We start from the raw sequence: 21,741 nt of genomic DNA, 5'->3' as shown, positions 1-21,741 counted from the left end.
AAGAAACAAACAATGCATAACTTCTTTATTATTTATTTTGAAATGTACATGCTGCCTATCCTGCTTCTTCCCTTGTATAGTTCTTTACAGTAGTGCTCCCCAGTTTGTTTTCAGGTGCACCTTTTCCCCCCCCAGACTGTAATATTTAATTTTTTAACTTGTATGTGTCTGCTACTCTCTGTGGCTTCATATGCATAGACAGATGGTGTAGAAAGTGGGTTTTGAGGTAAGGTCAGCTTGTCATGCAAAGAAAATAACTGCCAAACTTTCCGGATGGATTGTTGTGAAGGTGTAGGTTTATTGGATTTATATCCCGCCCTCTCCACCGAAACAGGCTCAGAGCGGCTCACAACCAGTAAGATCAGAACAGCTGGACAACTGAACAATTAATTAAAACAAATTAAACAATTAAAACAGTTAAAACAGTTAAGAACAATAAAAGCAGTCTGGTGATAATCATATTTGATATGATATGAAATGCATAATGTATGCTTCTGATTTAATTTCCCTTAACCGTGTGAAGTGGTTTCAAAGGGCCAGCCCAGCTTAACAAGAATTTGGAAGCTAAGCTGAGTAGGCCACAGTTAGTACTTTCTTGGGAGACCACCAAGAAAGACAGGAGTTACTGCGTGGAAGAAGGCAATGGCAAACCCCTCTCTGCTCTCTCTTGCCTGGAACCCCCCCTCCTCCTCCTCCTCTTCTTCTTTTTCTCCTCCTCCTCCTCTCCCAAGACAAACTTTAGATGCTAACTTTGTCCTCACATACACTCAAGCTGCATAATGACAGGACCTAATAAGATCAGCTATACCATCTCTGGCTTATCCCCTTGCTCATACTCCAGTGCAATTTATGCCATTGTGTATCCACAGCGTCCTTCTGTTCTCTTTAGCAGACAGAAAAGTCAATCGCTACACACATGCTCACAAACAGACAAAAATCTGCCATTAACTGTGTGAACTGGCCCTAGGTGAGCATTTTAATCTCAGAAGAAGAAGAAGAAGAAGAAGAAGAAGAAGAAGAAGAAGATATTGGATTTATATCCCGCCCTGCACTCTGAAGAGTCTCAGAGCGGCTCACAATCTCCTTTCCCTTCCTCCCCCACAACAGACACCCTGTGAGGTGGGTGGGGCTGGAGAGGGCTCTCACAGCAGCTGCCCTTTCAAGGACAACCTCTGCCAGAGCTGTGGCTGACCCAAGGCCATTCCAGCAGGTGCAAGTGGAGGAGCGGGGAATCAAACCCGGTTCTCCCAGATAAGAGTCCGCACACTTAACCACTACACCAAACAAGGCATCTAGTTGATGATTTAAAACTTACTGCTCTCCTATGGAAGAACTTCAAAGGGAGAATCCAATACAAAATTGCAAAAAAGGGAATTCATTCATAAGTCCAAAACTGTTTCCCCTCTCCCTTAATGACATCTCTGGATTTCTCACTCACTCTAGGCACACAGTTGTCTGAATAGCCCAGACCACCCTGAGCTTGTCAGAATTTGGAAGCTAAGCAGGGCTAGCCATGATTAGGACTTAAGACAGGGGTCCATTGAGGAAGACAAGGATCGCTATGCAGAGGAAAACCACCTCTGCCCATCTCTTGCCCTGAACGCCCTATAATGCCCCTGTATAAATCGATGGTGCGGTCTCATTTGGAATACTGTGTGCAGTTCTGGTCATCGCACCTCAAAAAGGATATTATAGCATTGGAGAAAGTTCAGAAAAGGGCAACTAGAATGATTAAAGGTTTGGAACACTTTCCCTATGAAGAAAGCTTGGGGCTCTTTAGCTTGGAGAAACGTCGACTGCGGGGTGACATGATCGAGGTTTACGAGATTATGCATGGGATGGAGAAGGTAGAGAAAGAAGTACTTTTCTCCCTTTCTCGCAATACAAGAACTCGTGGGCATTCGATGAAATTGCTGAGCAGTCGGGTTAGAACGGATAAAAGGAAGTACTTCTTCACCCAAAGGATGATTAACATGTGGAATTCACTGCCACAGGAGGTGGTAGCCGCTACAAGCATAGCCAGCTTCAAGAGGGGGTTAGATAAAAATATGGAGCAGAGGTCTATCAGTGGCTATTAGCCACAGTGTGTATGTATATATAAAAAAATGTTTGGCCACTGTGTGACACAAAGTGTTGGACTGGATGAGCCATTGGCCTGATCCAACATGGCTTCTCTTATGTTCTTCTGTGACACAGAGTGTTGGACAGGATGGGCCATTGGCCTGATCCAACATGGCTTCTCTTATGTTCTTCTGTGACACAGAGTGTTGGACTGGATGGGCCATTGGCCTGATCCAACATGGCGTCTCTTATGTTCTTATGTGACACAGAGTGTTGGACTGGATGAGCCATTGGCCTGATCCAACATGGCTTCTCTTATGTTCTTCTGTGACACAGAGTGTTGGACAGGATGGGCCATTGGCCTGATCCAACATGGCTTCTCTTATGTTCTTCTGTGACACAGAGTGTTGGACTGGATGGGCCATTGGCCTGATCCAACATGGCGTCTCTTATGTTCTTATGTGACACAGAGTGTTGGACTGGATGAGCCATTGGCCTGATCCAACATGGCTTCTCTTATGTTCTTAATGGGTAGCCTAAGTTGATGGGCACTTAAGTACATAGGCACTTAAGTACATAGGTATATACCCCTTACAGATGCTAATTAGTTCCTACCTCTGTTACTTCCTGTTGTATCTGCTTATCTTGTTCATCCTGCATTAGATTCTACATTAATCCTCCTTTGCTTGTCTAACAACACATGGGAACAGCCCACGCCCACTTGGAGTGAACTGGGTCAAGATGGGTAGTCATGTTAGTCTGTCTGCAGCAGCGGAAAAGAGCCAGGAGTCCAGTAAAAGACTAACAAAACTTGTGACAGGGGCTAAGCTTTTGTGAGTCACTGATTTTGCCATTGGATTCTAACTTTGTACCACTTTGCATTCTTAACCACTGCCCACCAGCAATATGTAGCTCCACTTACTTGTACCCCATTCCTTTGTCTGATGACGTGTGCATGCATACGAAAGCTTACAGTCTGAATAAAACTTTATTGGTTTTCAAGGTACTGCTGGACTCCTACTTCATTCTTCAGAACTGATTACTGTTTGGATTGAATGGTGTTTTAAATAGACCTCTGTTTGGACCATCTCTCTCCTTCCACCTTTCTATTGCGTACATGAATTAATATGATGGATGTACATCTCAGCTCTGTCTCATGAAACTTTATCTTGGAACAAATTCTTTAAATCTCCAAGATGCTGCTGGATAACTGTTTTATTTTGCTGCCACAGATAACTCCTCTCCCCATCCAGAAGTTTGATTCTTTTTTGCCTGTTCACATTCTCTTTCTCTGAAAAATAAACATGCTTTAAAATAGGGGGGTTTTTTGGGGGAAAAAATTACATCAGTGGCAATGTTCCCTCTAAGCTGCAGAGTCTTGTGAGCAAAAATTCTTCTTTCTGAGCTACTGGCATTAAAGTTGTGAGCGACTGCATACATTAGTGTGCTCTGGGGTCCTCCTTCCTGAGCTAAGACAAAAATGTATGAGCTGGAAGCTAAAAATCTGTGAGCTAGCTCACGCTAACTCAGCTTAGAGGGAACACTGGTCAGTGGTACGTTCTGATATAGGTAAAAAACCCCCGACAAAAGCATTCCCAAAAATTCAGCAACAGAATTATATATTAAAGTAGAAAGTCTCTAAAACATAGCAAAAGTTCCATAAAGTAGAATATTCACCACAGCTCACAAGTCCAGTAAACCTTCTGAAACAAAACTGACATAGATGACTTCCACCCTGTGCAAGGAATTCCAGCAACTTGTCTTCCGCAGTCAATTCAGTCTATAAAGATATCTGTACTGAATAAAGATTGATTCCAAAGCAAACCTTGAATAAAACTTCGTTGGTCTTAAAGGTGCCACTGGGCTCTAAATTTATTCCAAAGCAAAATGCCTATGATAATTTATTCCATCTCCTGTGTAAATCTCTTGTCTTTCTACGGTAGTTCAGTATCAACCATTTTGGATTGTTCCTTTTTCAAGAGATGATAATACACTTCGAAAAGTGGAATCTGAAATGTGGTCAGTAACTACTGAATATAAACAGTTTTCAGAAAGACCACAAACACCTATGCAGACCTACAAGGCGCAGTGGCAAATCATACAATAGGTACAGTGCTCTATAAAGATTATCCACCAGTTTGGTGTAGTGGGTAAGTGCGCAGACTCTTATCTGAGAGAACCAGGTTGATTCCCCACTCCTCCACTTTCACCTGCTGGTATGGCCTTGGGTCAGCCATAGGTCTCGTAGGAGTTGTCCTTGAAAGGGCAACTGTTGTAAGCTCTCTCAGCCCCACCTACCTCACAGAGTGTCTGTTGTGGGGAGGAAGGTAAAGGAGATTGTGACCGCTCTGAGATTGAGATTATAGGTTGAGATATTAATCCAATATCATCATCTTCTTCTTCTTCTTCTTCTCCCACCCAATAAAATGGCCATTGTCTTTAAAGTTGACAGCATGCTAAGAAATACAGGGCTTTTTTTGTAGCAGGAACTCCTTTGCCTATTAGGCCACACCCCCTGATGTAGCCAGTCCTCCTGGAACTTTCAGTAGGCCCTGTACTAAGAGCTCTGTAAGCCCTTGAAGGATTGGCTACATCAGGGTGTTTGTGGCCTAATATGCAAAAGAGTTCCTGCTACAAAAAAAGCCCTGAAATAAATGTAATGGCATCATAATAAGAATAAATGTAATGATTATTCTGAACGTTTGGGGCTCAAATGTTCCCATGCATCCAACCAGGAAATCAATCATTGACCGGACCAGGTTCAAAAGACTGTTCCAGTGAACTGTGCTTACAAATAATGTAATAAGCAACAGGAAAGAAAGGAGTGACATTCCATTTCTATTCCAGACGGCACCTAGCACACGGTTACAATAGCCATGTTATATAACAGTCCCATGCCTGTTGTTCCACCTGTCAGTATACCTAGGGCAGCGGGCCACCTCTCATCGTTTTAACCCTTCTGTTTTCTTTCCAGACGAAGCGACCCCTGGGGGCCGGCCGCACTCTTGCATTCCGCCAAAACCGCAGAGAACCCACCCGATCTCAGTATGATGCAAATATCTCAGGGCATGATTGGCACTCCTTGGCACCAAGCCTACCATTCCAGGTAAGCCTTGCAACATCTGGGCCTCAAGCTTTTCTTTGAAGATCGGCGCAAGGTGTGCTTCCTATCTCAGGAAGAAGAATTCTCGCTTTCTCTGCTGAGCGAGAATCCGCTGTGTTCATCCATAAACCTCCCCCCCTTTTTAATAAGCAGGGGTGGAATTCTAGCAGGAGCTCCTTTGCCTATTAGGCCACACACCTCTGATGTAAGCCAGTCCTCCAAGAGCTTACAGGGCTCTTTTTTCTAAGCTCTTGGGGGATTGGCTACATCAGGGGTGTGTGGCCTAATATGCAAAGGAGCTCCTGCTAAAATTCCACCCCTGTTAATAAGTAAGTTTATTTAATACATTCTACATATACATCATGGAGCCCCATGGGCAGAGTGGTAAAGCTGCAGTACTGCAGTCCAAGCTTGCCCACAACCTGAGTTTGATCCCGGCAGAAGCTGGGTTCAGGTAGCTGGCTCAAGGTTGACTCAGGCTTCCATCCTTCCAGGTGGGTAAAATGAGTCCCCAGCTTGCTGTGTGTGGGGGGAAGTGTAGATGACTGGGAAGGCAATGGCAAACCACCCCGTAAAAAGTCTGCCGTGAAAACGTTGTGAAAGCGACGTCATCCCAGAAGTTGGAAACGACTGGTGCTTGCACAAGGGATTACCTTTATATTTACATATATATCACCCCGCAATAAATATTTGGAAGTTTACTGGGATGTGGAATAAACTTTAAAAGTATGGTTTGTAAGAACAGGGACTTACACAATCGAGAGAAACAACAACAGAAATCAGGGCAAGAAAGGCCAACGATACAACTCAAGTCTAGTCAGAAAATGGCCCCCGCAAATGGTTCGGAATCTATCCCGTACCACTCCATAATACATATTACTAATGTTCCCTCTAAGCTGCAAAGTCTTGTGAGCAAAAATTCTACTTTGTGAGCTACTGCATAAATTAGTGTGCTCTGGGGGTCATTTGCGCATGCACTTTCCCTGGGGGGGTAGGATTCCCAGAGGGAGCCCACCCCCCACTGGGTTTTATACTGTCATCACCTGCGACTCCTTGAGCGCTTTCATCAGCACTGCCTTTGCACCATCCTCAACATCCATTGGAGTGACTTTGTGACCAACACTGAAGTTCTCAAGCGGGCGGAGGTTACCAGCATTGAGGCACTGCTGTTGAAGACGCAGCTGCGCTGGGCAGGGCATATTTCTAGGATGGAAAACCACCGCCTTCCCAAGATTGCCCTGTATGGCGAACTCTCCACCGGCCATCGTAATAGAGGGGCACCAAAGAAGAGGTACAAGGACTCCTTGAAGAAATCCCTTAGCACCTGTCACATCAACCATCACCAGTGGTCTGACCTAGCCTCAGATCGCAAAGCATGGAGGCACACCATCCACCAGGCTGTCTCTTCCTTTGAGAACGCACGCATAGCTGAGGACAAAAGGAGATTGAGGAAGAATCGCACTGCTACAGGACCAACCCTAAATCAGACTTTTCCCTGCAGCCGCTGTGGCCGGACCTGCCTGTCCCACATTGGTCTTGTCAGCCACCAGCGAGCCTGCAGCAAACGTGGACTATTGCACCCTTCTTAAATCTTCGTTCACGAAGCCAAGCCGAGAGAGAGAGAGAGGGGGGGGGGGGGTCATCCTCCCTGAACTAAGACAGAAACGTGTGAGCTGGAGGCTAAAAATCTGTGAGCTGGCTCACTCTAACTCAGCTTAGAGGGAACACTGCATATCACCCCACAACTTTAAAAAAAAATGGAAATTTACTGGGATGTGGAGTGAACTTTAAAAGTAAGGTTTGTAAGAACCGGGACTTACACAATTAAGAGAAACATCAACAGAAAATCAGGGCAGGGAAGGCCAACAATAATACATCTCTGTTCATCCATAACCTTGAAGACAACCTGCCAGATGATGGACGTCCCATTAGGGATGCAGACAGGTGCCAAAGCCGCTGCTTTTCATGCAGAAGGTCAATCCCCGGCCTCTCCAGCTAAAAGGACCAGGTTGGAGGTGATGATGATATTGGATTTATATCCCGACCTATACTCTGAATCTCAGAGTCTCAGAGCGGTCACAATCTCATTTGCACAGCAGACACCCTGTGAGGTAGGTGGGGCTACGAGAGCTCTTACAGCAGCTGCCCTTTTAAGGACAACTCCTACGAAAGCTATGGCTGACCCAAGACCATTCTAGCAGATGCAAGTGGAAGATGGGGGGAATCAGACCCAGTTCTCCCAGATAAAGAGTCCACACATTTAACCACTACACCAAACTGATGTGAAAGACCTCTGCCTGAGATCCTGGAGAGCTGCTGCCAGTCTGAATAGACCAGGGATGTCACTCATTTGTTATGAGGGCCGAATCTGACATAAACGAGACCTTGTCGGTCCAGGCCACGTGGGCTGGACCATATATGTATCTATTTAAGATTAGGTAGCAGAGATATATATAAAGGACACAGACAAGCACAATTAAAAGGGTTTTTTTAACCTTAAAACATGATTAAAACATTAGCAATCAAAGGTGCTTTCTTTGTATTTCTCCCATGGGATCCAGGGGACTGGGCAAAGGAAGCTCTGGCTCTTTCCTTCCTTTGCTTGGGTCGCGGTGCCCTGGGAAGGGAAATCCCTCTGCCGGTCTTTGACGGTGTGCAGCTTAAAGCGGCACATAAGGTCAAGAGCCTGGGGGTTCTTCTGGAGCCTTCATTATCAATGGAGGCACAGATAGCGGCCGCTGCCAAGTCCGCGTTCTTTCATCTTCGACGGGCGAAGCAGTTGGCCCCCTTCCTGGAGCGCCGTGACCTAGCAATGGTGATCCATGCTACGGTCACCTCGAGACTGGACTACTGCAACGCCCTCTACATGGGGCTGCCCTTGTGTCGAACTCGGCGGCTGCAGCTGGTGCAGAACGCGGCGGCTAGGCTGTTGCTGGGGCTCCCAAGATGGGAGCACATACAGCCGGGGCTGCGCGGGCTGCACTGGCTACCAGTGGTATACCGAGTTCGCTACAAAGTGCTGGTTATCACCTTTAAAGCCCTATATGGCCGAGGACCTACCTACCTGAGGGACCGTCTCTCCCCATATGAGCCCCAGAGGGCACTGAGGTCATCTGGGAAAAACCAGTTGAATATCCCTGGGCCAAGGGAGGCCAGACTGAAGGCCACCCGGGATCGGGCCTTCTCTGTCGCCGCTCCATTATTGTGGAACCAACTCCCCGAGGAGGTGAGGGCCCTAAGATGTTTAGAGCGATTTCGTAGGGCCTGTAAGACCCACCTTTTCAAGATGGCCTTCAACTAGCGATAGAATTAATAACAAAGCTAGGTATGCTGCTGGAATGTTTTTATTATCTGATGTTTACTAAAAATCTAATGTTTATAACGCCATATTGTTATGTTAATTTTAATAATTTATAACTGTTTTAACCATGTTTTTTATAATGTAAAACCGATGTAATGTGTATTTTATGCTGTGAGCCGCCCTGAGCCTGCTCCGGCGGGGAGGGCGGGATAGAAATAAAAAATTATTATTATTATTATTATTATTATTATTATTATTATTAATTATTATTATTATTATTATTATTATTATTCCCCAGAGGACCAGGAGAGGGAGGAGCCTCAGCCAATAGAAAGAGAGGCTGGCTCAGCAGCTCTGCTGTGGGATTGAGAGAGCCTGGGAAAGCAAGCTCGCCCTTCATACCTTTCTTCCCTAAGGGAGGAGCCTCAGCCAATGGGGAAAAAAGAGGCTTTGCCCTGTAGCTCCTGTGCAATTGAGCAAGCCATGCAAAGCAAGCTGTGATGCAGAAGGAACACACAAAAAGGGGAAGGTTGTACATGAGAGTACCACGAAAAGCCCAAAGGCAAACAACCTATACAGAACTGCACAATATTTGCAATGCTTAATGTCAGTATACCAAAACTTAAAATTTATTACATGTGCTGACTCATAAGACCCTTCAATTTGAGCAGCTCTTGGTGGCCTCCCATCCAAGCATGAATGTTCCCTCTAAACTGAGTTAGCATGAGTTAGCTCGCAGTTTTTTAGCCTCACACATTTTCGCCTTAGCTCAGGAAAACTGGCCCCAGAGCAAACTAATTTATGCAGTGGCTCACAACTTTAATGCCAATGGCTCACAAAGTTGAACTCCACAAGTTAGAGCAGGGGTGTCAAACATGCGGCCCATGGGCCAAATCAGGCCCTCAGAGGGCTTCAATCAGGCCCCTGAGCAACTGGCTGTCGTCTGCTTCCTCCTCCTCTCTCTTGCTTCCTTCTGCATCACAGCTTGCTTTGCCAGGCTTGCTCAACAGCACAGGAGCTACAGAGCAAAGTCTCTATTTCTTTATTTTCTTCATTGACTGAGGCTCCTCGCTTGGGGAGGAAGGGGGGGGGGAGGAATAGGTTGCTTTCCCAGGCTCTCTCAATCTCACAGCACAGCTACTAAGCTAAGACTTTTTTCCTTCTATTGGCTGAGGCTCCCCTTCCTCCGGTCCCCTGGAAAAGACGGAAAACTTGCCCAGTTCCCTGGATCACACGGGGAGATACAAAGAAAGCACCTTTAAAACCAATGATTGCTAATCTTTTAAGCATGTTTTATTTTAAGTTATTTTAAACCTTTAGTTGTTTTTGTCTGTGTCCTTTGTAAAGTTTATTTTTTTGCCGCCAGGCATTACATTTTATGACACACAAGGCCCGGCTTGACGAGGTCACATTTATGTTGGATCCGGCCCTCTTAACAATTGAGTTTGACACCTCTGGCTTAGAAGGAGTATTGGTACTAACCAGGGCCAACCCTGCTTAACTTCTCAGTCAGTCAGTTTATTGCAGCTCTAGGCTTAACTTCTCAATTTGACAAGATCAGGCTAGTCTTGGCAACCCAGGTCAGGCCATAAAATCAGTTCTTTCCAAAGAACCAGGGGTGGAATTCCAGCAGGAGCTCCTTTGCATATTAGGCCACACACCCCCTGATGTGGCCAATCCTCTGAGAGCTTACAAAAATGAGCCTTGTAAGCTCTTGGAGGATTGGCTACATCAGGGTGTGTGGCTTAATATGCAAAGGAGCTCTTGCTAGAATTCCACCCCGGCATAGAACCGATTACATAGAAACACCGAACGCCATCGTCCCTGCCTGTTTGCATTTCCAGTTTTTAGGAAAATATTTAGAAAACCCAGGAGGCAGAACATGATACAGCTGGAAAGAGTTAAGGACGTTTCTGTGACTTCTTTTGTACATGTGGACAAATGCTCCGTCCCTTTTATTTTCCTGCAGATTCAGAATCTCAGCATAAGGCGATGGAGCTATTCCCCCCTCCCCCGCCACCCCTAACATAGCCCCTGGAATTTCAAGACCCTCTGTGAAACCTAAATACTGGCACCGCTGGTAATTTATGGAGATTAAAAGAGTAATTTATTGAGATCAAAAGAGCCATGGGATGGGAAAGCAGGAAGAGACTCTAGGGTACAGAAAAAGGAAGAAAGGAACCCTTGCAGCGGCAGAGACGTGCGTTTGGTCTCCCCTGACACCCAACACAAATCATCTGGCAAAAGCATTCGTTTCATCCCAGGGAGGGACAATGATGACCTGGCAGAGAACGCCAACCCCCTGATTGCTGCTGTGTCTGCCCGGGCTCTGCTGGCAAAGATGCTGTTGGTCCAGGTGTTCCCTCGTATAGGGAGACCAGTGGCACCTAGCGGACACATTGCCAGGCTCCCGGGTAGAAAGCAGGGTTGCCAAGTCCAATTCAAGAAATATCTGGGGACTTTGGGGGTGGAACTAGGAGCAAGGTTGCGGCTAGCATAACTGTGCTCCAAAGGGAGTTCTGGCATCACACTGAAAGGGACCGCACATCTTTTAAATGCCTTCCCTCTATTCAAAATAATGAAGGATACGGGCACCTCCTTTGGAGGCTCCTAGAATTGGACCCCCTGGTGTAATCCTTTTGAAACTTGGAGAGTATTTTGGGGAGAGTGCTGGATGCTATGCTGCAAATTTGGTGCCCCCCCCAGAGCCCCATATACCCATGGATCAATTCTCCATTATACCCTGTGGGAATTGGTCTCCATAGGGAATAATAGAGCGTCCAGCAGACATTTCCCCACCCTCCGTTTTCTGATGACCCTGAAGTGGGAGGAGGGCCTCCAAACTGGGGGATCCCCTGCCCCTACCTGGGGATTAGCAACCCTAGTAGAAGGACTGGTATTGGTGAGTGCTGGTAATGTACCAGGTCTGGAGCCAGTCAAATGGGTCAGAGCGTCAAAGATTGAGATGCTTCAACAGCTTCTCGCTTACAAAGACACCAACGAGCAAAAGCAGCTGAGAAACTGAGCTGTTTTTTAAACAGGAAAAGCGGCTAATGCTGCCGAAGTAGACAGAAGCGGCTTATAGTCACTCTTGGTCCAAAATTAAAATTAAAAAATGCCTCACGCAGTACCTTTAATAAAAGCTGTTAGGTAGATTGCGGTTAGCTTGGCCAAAGCCACTTTGCTCTTTCCTGCTGGTTACGTTCCCGTTCTCTGTCTTAATTCTCCTGCTTCACCTGGCAAACAGATTTGTCCAAGAAAAATTAGTTTGCTGGGTCTTCCCTCTTCTCTTTGTGTGGGAAAGTCAGCCTTCAGCCGGGAACCATCCATGAAGAAATCATAGAAGTAGGACAACAGTCACAAAGACTTGGACAAGAGTCACAAAGAGCACCAAAGATTACCTCATAATAATCAAACCTATAAAATCAATAATAATCAGACTCGGGGATGTGGATCCTTTAGGGCAGCAGTCCTCAACCTTTTTGGCACCAGGGACTGGTTTTGTGAAAGACAGTTTTTCCACGGACTGGGGGGTGGGGACGATGGTTTCGGGATGATACAATTGTGCACTTTATTTCTATTAGTTTGGTGTAGTGGTTAAGTGCGCGGACTCTTATCTGGGAGAACCGGGTTTGATTCCCCACTCCTCCACTTGCAGCTGCTGAATGGCCTTGGGTCAGCCATGGCTCTCGCAGAGCTGTCCTTAAAAGGCAGCTTCTGGGAGAGCTCTCTCAGACTCACCTACCTCATAGGGTGTCTGTTGTGGGGGAGGAAGAGAACGGAGATTGTAAGCTGCTCTGAGATTCAGAGTGGAGGGGAGGAAATAAATCCAGTGTTGTATTATTATTATTATTACATTGTAATATATAATGAAATAATTATACAACTCATGGCCCGGTTGCTAACAGGCCATGGACCGGTACTGGTCCACAGCCTAGGGGTTGGGGACTCCTGCTTTCGGGTCTCAAGGAAATTTCCTGGTGGGCATTAGGATGGGCTTGGTCAAGGCTCCTTGGCTTGAGGAGACCAGTGGACATTGCTGTGGGAGGGAAATGTTTGTATCAGGGGTATTCCCTCTAAGCTGTGGAGTCTTGTGAGCAAAAATTCTACTTCATGAGCTACCAGCATTAAAGTTGTGAGCTACTGCATAAGTTAGGTTCTTCTGGGGCCATTTTTCCTCAGCTAAGATAAAAATATGTGAGCTGGAGGCTAAAAAACTGTGAGCTAGCTCAGCTTAGAAGGAACACTGATCAGGGCTAGGACAGAGTCATGGGCGGCCATATTTTTATCCAGGCCTGGAAAGTGTTCTTGAGTCCAGGGATGGAGCCAGCCCTAGACCTTTAACTGTTAAGACTACATAAGAACATAAGAGAAGCCATGTTGGATCAGGCCAATGTCCCATCCAGTCCAACACTCTGAGTCACATAAGAACATAAGAGAAGCCATATTGGATCAGGCCAATGGCTCATCCAGTCCAACACTCTGTGTCACATAAGAGCATAAGAGAAGCCATGTTGGATCAGTCTAATGGCCCATCCAGTCCAACACTCTGAGTCACATAAGAACATAAGAGAAGCCATGTTGGATCAGGCCAATGGCCCATCCAGTCCAACACTCTGAGTCACATAAGAGCATAAGAGAAGCCATATTGGATCAGGCCAATGGCCCATCCAGTCCAACACTCTGTGTCACATAAGAGCATAAGAGAAGCCATGTTGGATCAGTCTAATGGCCCATCCAGTCCAACACTCTGAGTCACATAAGAACATAAGAGAAGCCATGTTGGATCAGGCCAATGGCCCATCCAGTCCAACACTCTGTGTCACAGAAGAACATAAGAGAAGCCATGTTGGGTCAGGCCAATGGCCCATCCAGTCCAACACTCTGAGTCACATAAGAACATAAGAGAAGCCATGTTAGATCAGGCCAATGGCCCATCCAGTCCAACACTCTGTGTCACAGAAGAACATAAGAGAAGCCATGTTGGATCAGGCCAATGGCCCATCCAGTCCAACACTCTGTGTCACATAAGAACATAAGAGAAGCCATGTTGGATCAGGCCAATGGCCCATCCAGTGCAACACTTTGTGTCACACAGTGGCCAAAAAACCCAGGTGCCATCAGGAAGTCCATCAGTGGGGCCAGGACACTAGAAGCCCTCCCACTGTGGCCCTCCCCCAGCACCAAGAATACAGAGCATCACTTGCCTCAGACAGAGACTTCCAACAATAGGCTGTGGCTAATAGCTACTGACGGACCTCTGCTCCATAACCGTTATTTTGAATGAGGGCTTCACTTTACTTTATTCAAGTGGCAAGTCATGCAAGGGCAGAGGGCCAATCCAGAGGTTATATATTATCTGCCTGTCACAGAGATGGGTGTCGCCTATCCTTTCTGTCCCATTATTTTCTGTTCCTGAAGACGTTTCTGAGAAGAACCAGTCCTAGATAGCTCACTAGAACAGTTCCCAAAATTCAGAACATGAATCTAGGAAGCTCTCTTTGGAATGAGTTGTTACAGCTCCACCTACCCCTCAAAAAGAAAAAGACTGCCCGCCAATAATTCTTAAAGAACTGGGCAAAGGAAAGGGAGAGGTAAAGACTAATAAGAGGTTTATTAAGTGCAATTCAGTGCATTTTGAGTGTCATTCCCCTTTTAGCAGCGTTGCATGAGAACATGAGGAAGAGCCCTGCCATTTTGCCAAAAGCAAGAGTTTCCTTTAAAAGAAGAGGGGAGGGATGGTGGCTCAGTGGTAGAGCATCTGCTTGGGAAGCAGAAGGTCCCAGGTTCAATCCCCGGCATCTCCAAATAAAAAGGCTCCAGGCAAATAGGTGTGAAAAACCTCAGCTTGAGACCCTGGAGAGCCAAGGGATGGTGGCTCAGTGGTAGAGCATCTGCTTGGGAAGCAGGAGGTCCCAGGTTCAATCCCCGGCATCTCCAACTAAAAAGGGTCCAGGAAATAGGCTCGAAAAACCTCAGCTTGAGACCCTGGAGAGCCGCTGCCAGTCTGAGTAGACAATACTGACTTTGATGGACCGAAAGTCTGATTCAGTATAAGGCAGCTTCATATGTCCATATGGTCAAGAGCTGTCCCATTTTTTTAGTAGCAACCTTTCAGCCCCCCTGAAAGTACAACTTTGACCGCTAGAAGGTCTTAAGAGAGACTCCACTGGCATCTTACTGAAGCTGGTGAGCTTTCTGCATCCCTCCCTCACTCTTTCTTCTCTGTCGTGTCTGTTTAGTTTTCTCACCACAAACAAAATGTCTCCTGTCCAGTTTGAGTTTCCAGGAACATTGCCAGGGTGTAGCCTCCACCTCCATAAAAAGAAAAGAAATGAAAAGAGGGGTGGGGGGAAGAAAAGAAGGGAGAGAAAGGAAGCAAATTCCTTCTCCCTTTACCGGCTTCTCTGACTCCCTCAGTCACTCTCTCTCTTTCTCTCTTTCATAATGTCTGGACCTTCTCCCCCCCCCCCCCCCTTGCAATGTTTAAGATGTTTCTGATGGATTGCATGGGTGGGGTAGACATGCTCGGACTTCCCTGCAAAGCCTCCGATACTGCTTGTGTCTATTTTTTCCTTCCCTCCGGAGTGATAAATAAGAGACGTGTTGCAATGCGAAGCAATTCCCCCTAGCGAACCAAGACGACTGCAGACTAAGAACAGAACAAGGCCCAAATATGGGTTTTCGTCTGTTCCTCTAAAAACTAAACATATCCCTCAGAGTCCCTTTATATAAGCCAGTCCAGATCTCTCTTTGCCCGCATGTTAAACACTAACAAGGTTTTCCTTCTCTCTCTCTGATTCCCGCCTGCAGTTCCTCCACAAGCGACCTCTCCAGCTATGACCATGGCTATCTGAGGAGAAGCCCTGACCAGTACAGCTCCAGAGGAAGCATGGAGAGTTTGGACCATACCCCGGCAGGGTACTCCCATCACCCCTGCCACCTGTCACCCGCCAAATCCACCAACAGCATCGACCAGCTTTCCCATCTCCACAGCAAGAGGGATTCTGCCTACAGTTCTTTCTCCACCAGCTCCAGCATCCCTGAATATCCAGCGCCCACATTCTGCAAGGAGCGGTCGTACTCTATGGAGAATGTGCATTCCCGGGTTAGACCGCAGGAAGGGGGAATGCGGCAGGCTGATATCCGCTACATTAAAACTGTCTACAACGCCCAGCGAGGGGTTTCAGAGGAATATGAGGTGAAGTCTTCAGCTCTTCTGCCTAGTGGCGAGGCCCAGACGAAAGGTTACAACTCCGGCCGGTTGCATGGCTACAGCCGAGGCCCGCAAACCCGTAGTTCGTCCGACAGCGAGAGCCAGTATGGGAAAGGGCCTCCCATGCCACCAGCCCGTAGCGATAGCTATGCCGCAACGAGGCACCATGAGAGGCCAAGCTCTTGGTCTAGCATCGATCACAGAAAGCCATCTAGGACTCATTCCAAAGGTGTTTGGCCTCACCTGGGCCCTGGTACTCCTTCTCCTCTGGGGCATCTCCAGAAGTCTGTGTTCCTTGAAGGACAGCTCCACACAGTGATGGAGAAGAGCCCAGAGAGCAGCCCCACCTTGAAGCCCAAGCAGTTGTATTCACAGGCAGCTCAACCGGGGCAGCCTTTGCTTCCAACTGGTGTTTACCCTGTACCCTCTCCTGAACCTCATTTTGCCCAGGTCCCTCACCCGTCTGCGAGCAACGCTGGGATGGTTTATCCAGCGCTGGCCAAAGAGCAGGGGTACGCACCGGCCCCTGCTTCTTCTCCAGACTCTTATGAAAAAGCTGCAGGCTACAGCCAACACTCTAGCTTGGATGAGAATGGAAACCAAAGCATTCCTAACAAGGCTATTGTCTTCTATCATCCTGAATGTGTGCCATTGACAGCAGGGAAAAAGAAGGATGCCGGCGATGCAGCTGCAAAGTTTGTCTCGTACAGAACTCATCCTCAAGTCTACCCAACTTCTCCAAGACAGGATGAGTCTGGGACCTTGTATATGGCAACACCCATAATCCAGGAAACCACAAGAAATGCCCATTCTGGGAATCACAACTCTCAGCCTTGGCTGTCTCACCTGAGGGATGGGAGCAACGGCAAACCTGTCTGCCCGTCTAAGGGCTATGGAGCAGGAGAGCACCTGGAGGAGAAGAACGTGAAGCCGCCGAAAAGCGAGAGAGATTCACCAGCCCAAAACCAATGGAGCTCCAGTAAGGCCAAACAGTATAGCTTTTCATCTTTGCAGAATATCCCCGAGAGTACGAAACTGCAAAATAACTTGGATCCAAAGGAGATGGAACAAAGCTGGAGCTGCTCTGAGGCCAGATGGCATTTTGTGAACAACAACAGCCAAGCAGAGAGAGACTATCATCGGCAGATCCCCGAGCCCTGGCAGGATAGAGAATGGCAGGCCTTGGAAAGACACCATGATGGATTTGCTGGCTCAGGACATGTCCGCGAACGGATCCATAGTGCGGAGCCAAAGTATGACGAACCGTCTTCTTCCCTGCACCCAAAGTCATCGGATCGCAGCGTTCGCCGCCTCAGTTCTAGCAGCACTCAAAGCTTCCAGAGCTCTCAGAATGGCAAAATGGAGTCTAGAAAGCCCCGCTGTTCCGTTCTGGAGAAGGTCAACAAGATCGAGCAGCGTGAACAAGGCAGCCAGAGGTCTCAGAGTCTGAGTGTGAACCATTTTGGCCAGAATTACGCGTCGAACAAGCCCAGCCTTAATACCGCCGAGGACATCCAAAACAGGCGTAACTCTCAAGAGCGTGGCCACTTGCCGGGTGAACATTGCAAGCTAGCCAATAGTACCACCTCTGAATCGATCCCCCAGATGCAACATCCAAGCGAGAGAGGGGTCTTCAAACCAGAGGGGGCTAGCTGGCATTCTGCAGAGCAACCGACGGGAGCAACGACGGCAGTGCCAACCCGGCAGAGCGTCTACCACCCCGGTGGACTCTCCGAAAACGAGCCTCAGAAACAGGTGACGCAACTGCAGCGGAGTAGAAGCACGTTCCAGTTGATGGAAGAGCCCGAGAGGGAGATCTTTTGGAAGGGCATCGTCCAGGACTTGAACGGATTGCAGTTGGATACCCCCTTTAACAGGGCTTACAGGAACAGCATCAAAGATGCCCAGTCGAGGGTCTTGAGGGCCACATCCTTCCGGCGCAAGGACCTCAACATCAGCCCTCCCTTTGGAAACGAGCCCAAGAGGAGCGTCCATCGGCCAGCTTCAGCCCACGTCGGGGTGAGGAGCACGGCGACATCTCCACATACCCCAAAGGAAAGGCATAGCATCACTCCCACGGAGACCAAGGTGGGTTACGCCAACAAAGAGAGCTTTACTGGGCCTCTGCACGTATCCCGTATCGGGGGCCGGAAGCGCCTGACTGCGGAGCAGAAGAAAAGATCTTACTCTGAGCCAGAGAAGATGAATGAAGTGGGTGTGTCCGACAGCGAGCTCTCGCCTTTCTCTCTTCAGAAGAAAGCCCTCCATTTTGTTTTCCCAGAAAACACCGTGGCCGACCGACGCAAGATCTTTGAGAGGGAGAACAAGGCTTGCTCCACCATCAATCTTTCCAAACCGGAACTGAAGCAGTTGCAGCAAAACGCCCTGGCAGATTACATCGAGCGCAAAACCGGGAAGCGTCCTTCTTCTGCCTCCCAGGACGCCAGCCTCCTCCAGGACGGCTCCCAGGCCCCGTACCCGCAAACAGGTGTTCAGGACAGCCAGTCTCTCTCATCGGCTTCCAGCATGAATTCTCTTCAAGATCTGAATCTGTACCATCGCAGGGAATCCCTCGAGCAGGTCTCTAGAACCGGGCATGGCATTGCTACCCTCCCTCCGGGGCTTATGGGCTGCTTTGACCTCGGCGGGTTGGAGAACAAAAAGGGCCCCCCGAATAGCAGCAGCAGCAGCTCGTTTCCCAATTGGCTGAAAACAGACCGGCGCCAGGAACCCAGAGCCAATCCCGAGCTCACGAAAGGCACTCAGACGGACCAATTGGATGTATGCACCCAAACGTGCTGTGACAACCAAGCTCTGGAGAAAAAGCCTGCCTGTGCCAAGAAGCCCGCAAAATCAGCATCAGCAGAAGACTTGCTTGAAAGATCCGATAGCCAAGCGGTTCCTGTTCACGTTCGATCCCGGTCGTCTCCAACCGCTGATAAGAAATGCCAGGTAGGGGCATGCTTTATTTGCTAACATCCTCTCTGAATCACCAGTTCTTCTATTTCTGACAAGCAGGGTCTTTTTTTGAAGCAGAAGCTCCTTTGCATATTAGGCCAAACCCCCCTGATGTAGCCAATCCTCCAAGAGCTTACAGAGCTCTTAGGGCAGGGCCTATTGTAAGCTCCAGGAGGATTGGCTACATCAGGGGGTGTGGCCTAATAGGCCAAGGAGTTCCTGCTACAAAAAAAGCCCTCCTTACAAGTATTCGGCGCTGGAACATAGACCCACGTTCGTGAATGCGCCGTTGTGCATATGGAATTGTGCTTATAAGGGGCATCTTGCTCTCTTCTTATGTTCTGGCAAATGCTGTTGGCATGTGATGACAGATCCCTGTGAGTGCCTGGATCACTTTTAGTAGGGGAGGACTGCAAGCACTGAATGCAGAAGAATTTGGGCTACAGATGCTGTGGTACAGTGAGTATCTTCAGTGCAAACTCTTTTAAAGGAGCAGCAGTTGTGCAAAAGCACATTCACATTCTTTCACAACTCTTGTCTTTTTTTTTTTTTTGTAATTTTAAATTTTTGTTTGTGTGCGTGCACGTGGAAGTCATGGCGACTGCTGGTGACTGACTCCCTACTTGGGGCCTGGTGGATGTTCAGAAAAGTGGCTGAATAAAGCCTGCCCCAGTGAGGTCTCTCATCCAAGTACTTGTCAGAGTCGACCCTGCTTAGCTTCCAAGATTTGACGAATTGAGGCTTGCCTGGGCTATCTGGGTCTGGGCTTCCGCCGCCGTCACTCATTTTTGTGGGGCTCAAGCAAGAAAGATAAGCTAGGCCAAGGATGGCCAAACTTGCTTAACATAAGAGCCACATAGAATGAACGCCGCATAGAATAAACACCACATGTTTAACAGCCACAAGACGTGAACGTCAGATGCTTGAGAAGGGAGAAAAATAGATGGGGGGGGGGGAGAAAGAGGTGGAAAGAAAGCAACTTTAAATGCATTTTCCAAGTCCTTGGAGAAGTCTCTGGCTTGGCTTGAAGAAATGGTTTAAAGAGACAAATGTCTTCTCCAAGCCAGCCAATGGGGCAGTGAGGGCTTCAAGAGCCACACAGTATGTGTGAAAGAGCCACATGTGGCTCCCAAGCCACCGTTTGGCCACCCCTGAGCAGCTTTTGTACAAATTATCTGATCAGGTATTATGTGCATCCTTTATTATGATCTTTGCCCCCAAGCAATTCAAGGACCTGTGGATAACATAAAGCTGGGGAGAAGTGGGTGCCATGGGTCATACCTCAAGTGGTTGTTGCGTGAATGAAATGAAGGAGGGAGATCGATGGCTCTGGAGCTGTCACCTTCCCTCCCCCTAACCTATCTTACAAGGTAGCTGAAAAAATTATTTGCTTTGTTTATACCCTGCCCTTCTCACTAATGGGGACCCAAAGCAGCTTACATTGTTCTTCTCTTCTCAGTTTTGTCTTCACGACAGCCCTGTGAGGGAGGTTAGGTAGAATCATATAATCGGAGAGTTGGAAGGGACCTCCAGGGTCATCTAGTCCAACCCTCCCTGCACAATACGGGGAATTCACAAATACCTCCCCCCATCACACACACAGTAACCCTTGTTCTGTGCCAAGAAGATGGCAAAAAAAAAAAACCTCCCAAGATCCCTGGCCAAACCGGAGGGAATTGCTTCTTGGACCCAAAGCGGTAATCAGCATTTCCCTGGGCATGTAAGAAAGGGCAAGGAGAACTGAGTACTGATGCAGCCCTTCCTGCCCTCTCTCTCTTGTGAGCTGTCTAAGTTCACAGAATCAGCATTGCTGTCAGATGGCCATCTAGCCTCTGTTTGGAAACCTCCAAAGAAGGAGAGCTCACCACCCCCAGAGGAAGCCTGTTCCATTGAGAAAACGCTCTAACTGTCTGGAAGTTCTTCCTAATGTTGAGCCAGAAACTCCTCTGATTTAATTTCAACCCACTGGTTCTGGTCCAGCCTTCTGGGGCAACAATACAAATCCACACCTTCAAGTACCTGAAGGTGGTGATCATATCACCTCTCAGTTGTCTGCTCCTCCATGACTGCTAAACATACCGAGTTCCAGGGCTTTTTTTTGTAGTACGAGCTCCTTTGCATATTAGGCCACACACACTTGACGTAGCCAATCCTCCCAAGAGGTTTTTTTGTAGCACGAGCTCCTTTGCATATTAGGCCACACACCCTTGACGTAGCCAATCCGCCAAGAGTTTACAGGGCTCTTAGTACAGGGCCTACTGTAAGCTCCAGGAGGATTGGCTACATCAGGAGGGTGTGGCCTAATATGCAAAGGAGTTCCTGCTACAGAAAAAGCCCTGCTGAGTTCCCTCAACCTTTCTTCATTGGACTTGGTCTCCAGACCCCTCACCATCTTCACTGCCCTCCTCTGCACACATCCCAACTTGTCTATATCCTTCTTAAATTCTGGTGCCCCAAACTGAACGCAATACTCTAGATGAGGTCTAACCAGAGCAGAGCAAAGTGGTACCCTCGCTTTTTGTGATCTGGACACTATACTTGGCTTGATACAGCTCAAAATCACATTTGCCTTTTTAGCTACTGCATCACACTGCTGATTGATGTTCAGTGTATGGTCTAATAAATCCCCTATATCCTTTTCATGCACAGAGAGAAATTTGCTGGCCTGGAGTCACCCAGTGAGTTTCTTGGCTCACTGTGGATTTGATACTGGTTCACCCCATTCCAAACCCAAGGCATCTTCAATTCATGTGCCACACTGGCTTCCAAAATGAGGCATGGGCTAATTTGGCTTAGTTTAGAATATTTCTATTCCAGTGGTGCATCCAATTTTTTTAAGTGTGTGTGTGTTTTACACCCAAAGTTGGTCTCTAGCCTTAATGGCACAGAGTTTTCACTAAAACCCTCTTTGAAAGCAGAGCTCCTTCTATCTGCCAGGGCTTTAGAGAGAGACTAAAAACAACTTCTGAGGGAAACCTTCCCACCCCACCCCCTAACCACCACCACCAGAAGGTACTTTATGGTGACACTTTGGAAAGCCATTTGTTCCAGATGTCTTCTGGCCAAGGCGGGCAGCCTATCAGTGGCCCAAACCGCAAATCG

At 47.7% G+C, this 21,741-nt stretch overlaps 1 protein-coding gene across 1 annotated transcript in view; it reads left to right on the top strand.

The window, feature by feature from the left end:
• Positions 1–21,741, top strand: part of SHROOM3 (shroom family member 3) — a 340,442-nt gene that overhangs the window by 289,452 nt on the left and 29,249 nt on the right. Inside the window, exons 4-5 of the mRNA XM_060247163.1 lie at positions 5,036–5,167; positions 15,279–18,633. Of these exons, the coding sequence (XP_060103146.1) occupies positions 5,036–5,167; positions 15,279–18,633 (3,487 nt within the window). The remainder of the gene's footprint in view (positions 1–5,035; positions 5,168–15,278; positions 18,634–21,741) is intronic.

The sequence above is a fragment of the Heteronotia binoei genome, chromosome 9, assembly GCF_032191835.1.
Source record: "Heteronotia binoei isolate CCM8104 ecotype False Entrance Well chromosome 9, APGP_CSIRO_Hbin_v1, whole genome shotgun sequence".
NCBI classification, from domain to species: domain Eukaryota; kingdom Metazoa; phylum Chordata; class Lepidosauria; order Squamata; family Gekkonidae; genus Heteronotia; species Heteronotia binoei.
Note: the sequence above shows the minus strand (reverse complement) of the source record. Positions and strands in the feature narration are given on the sequence as shown.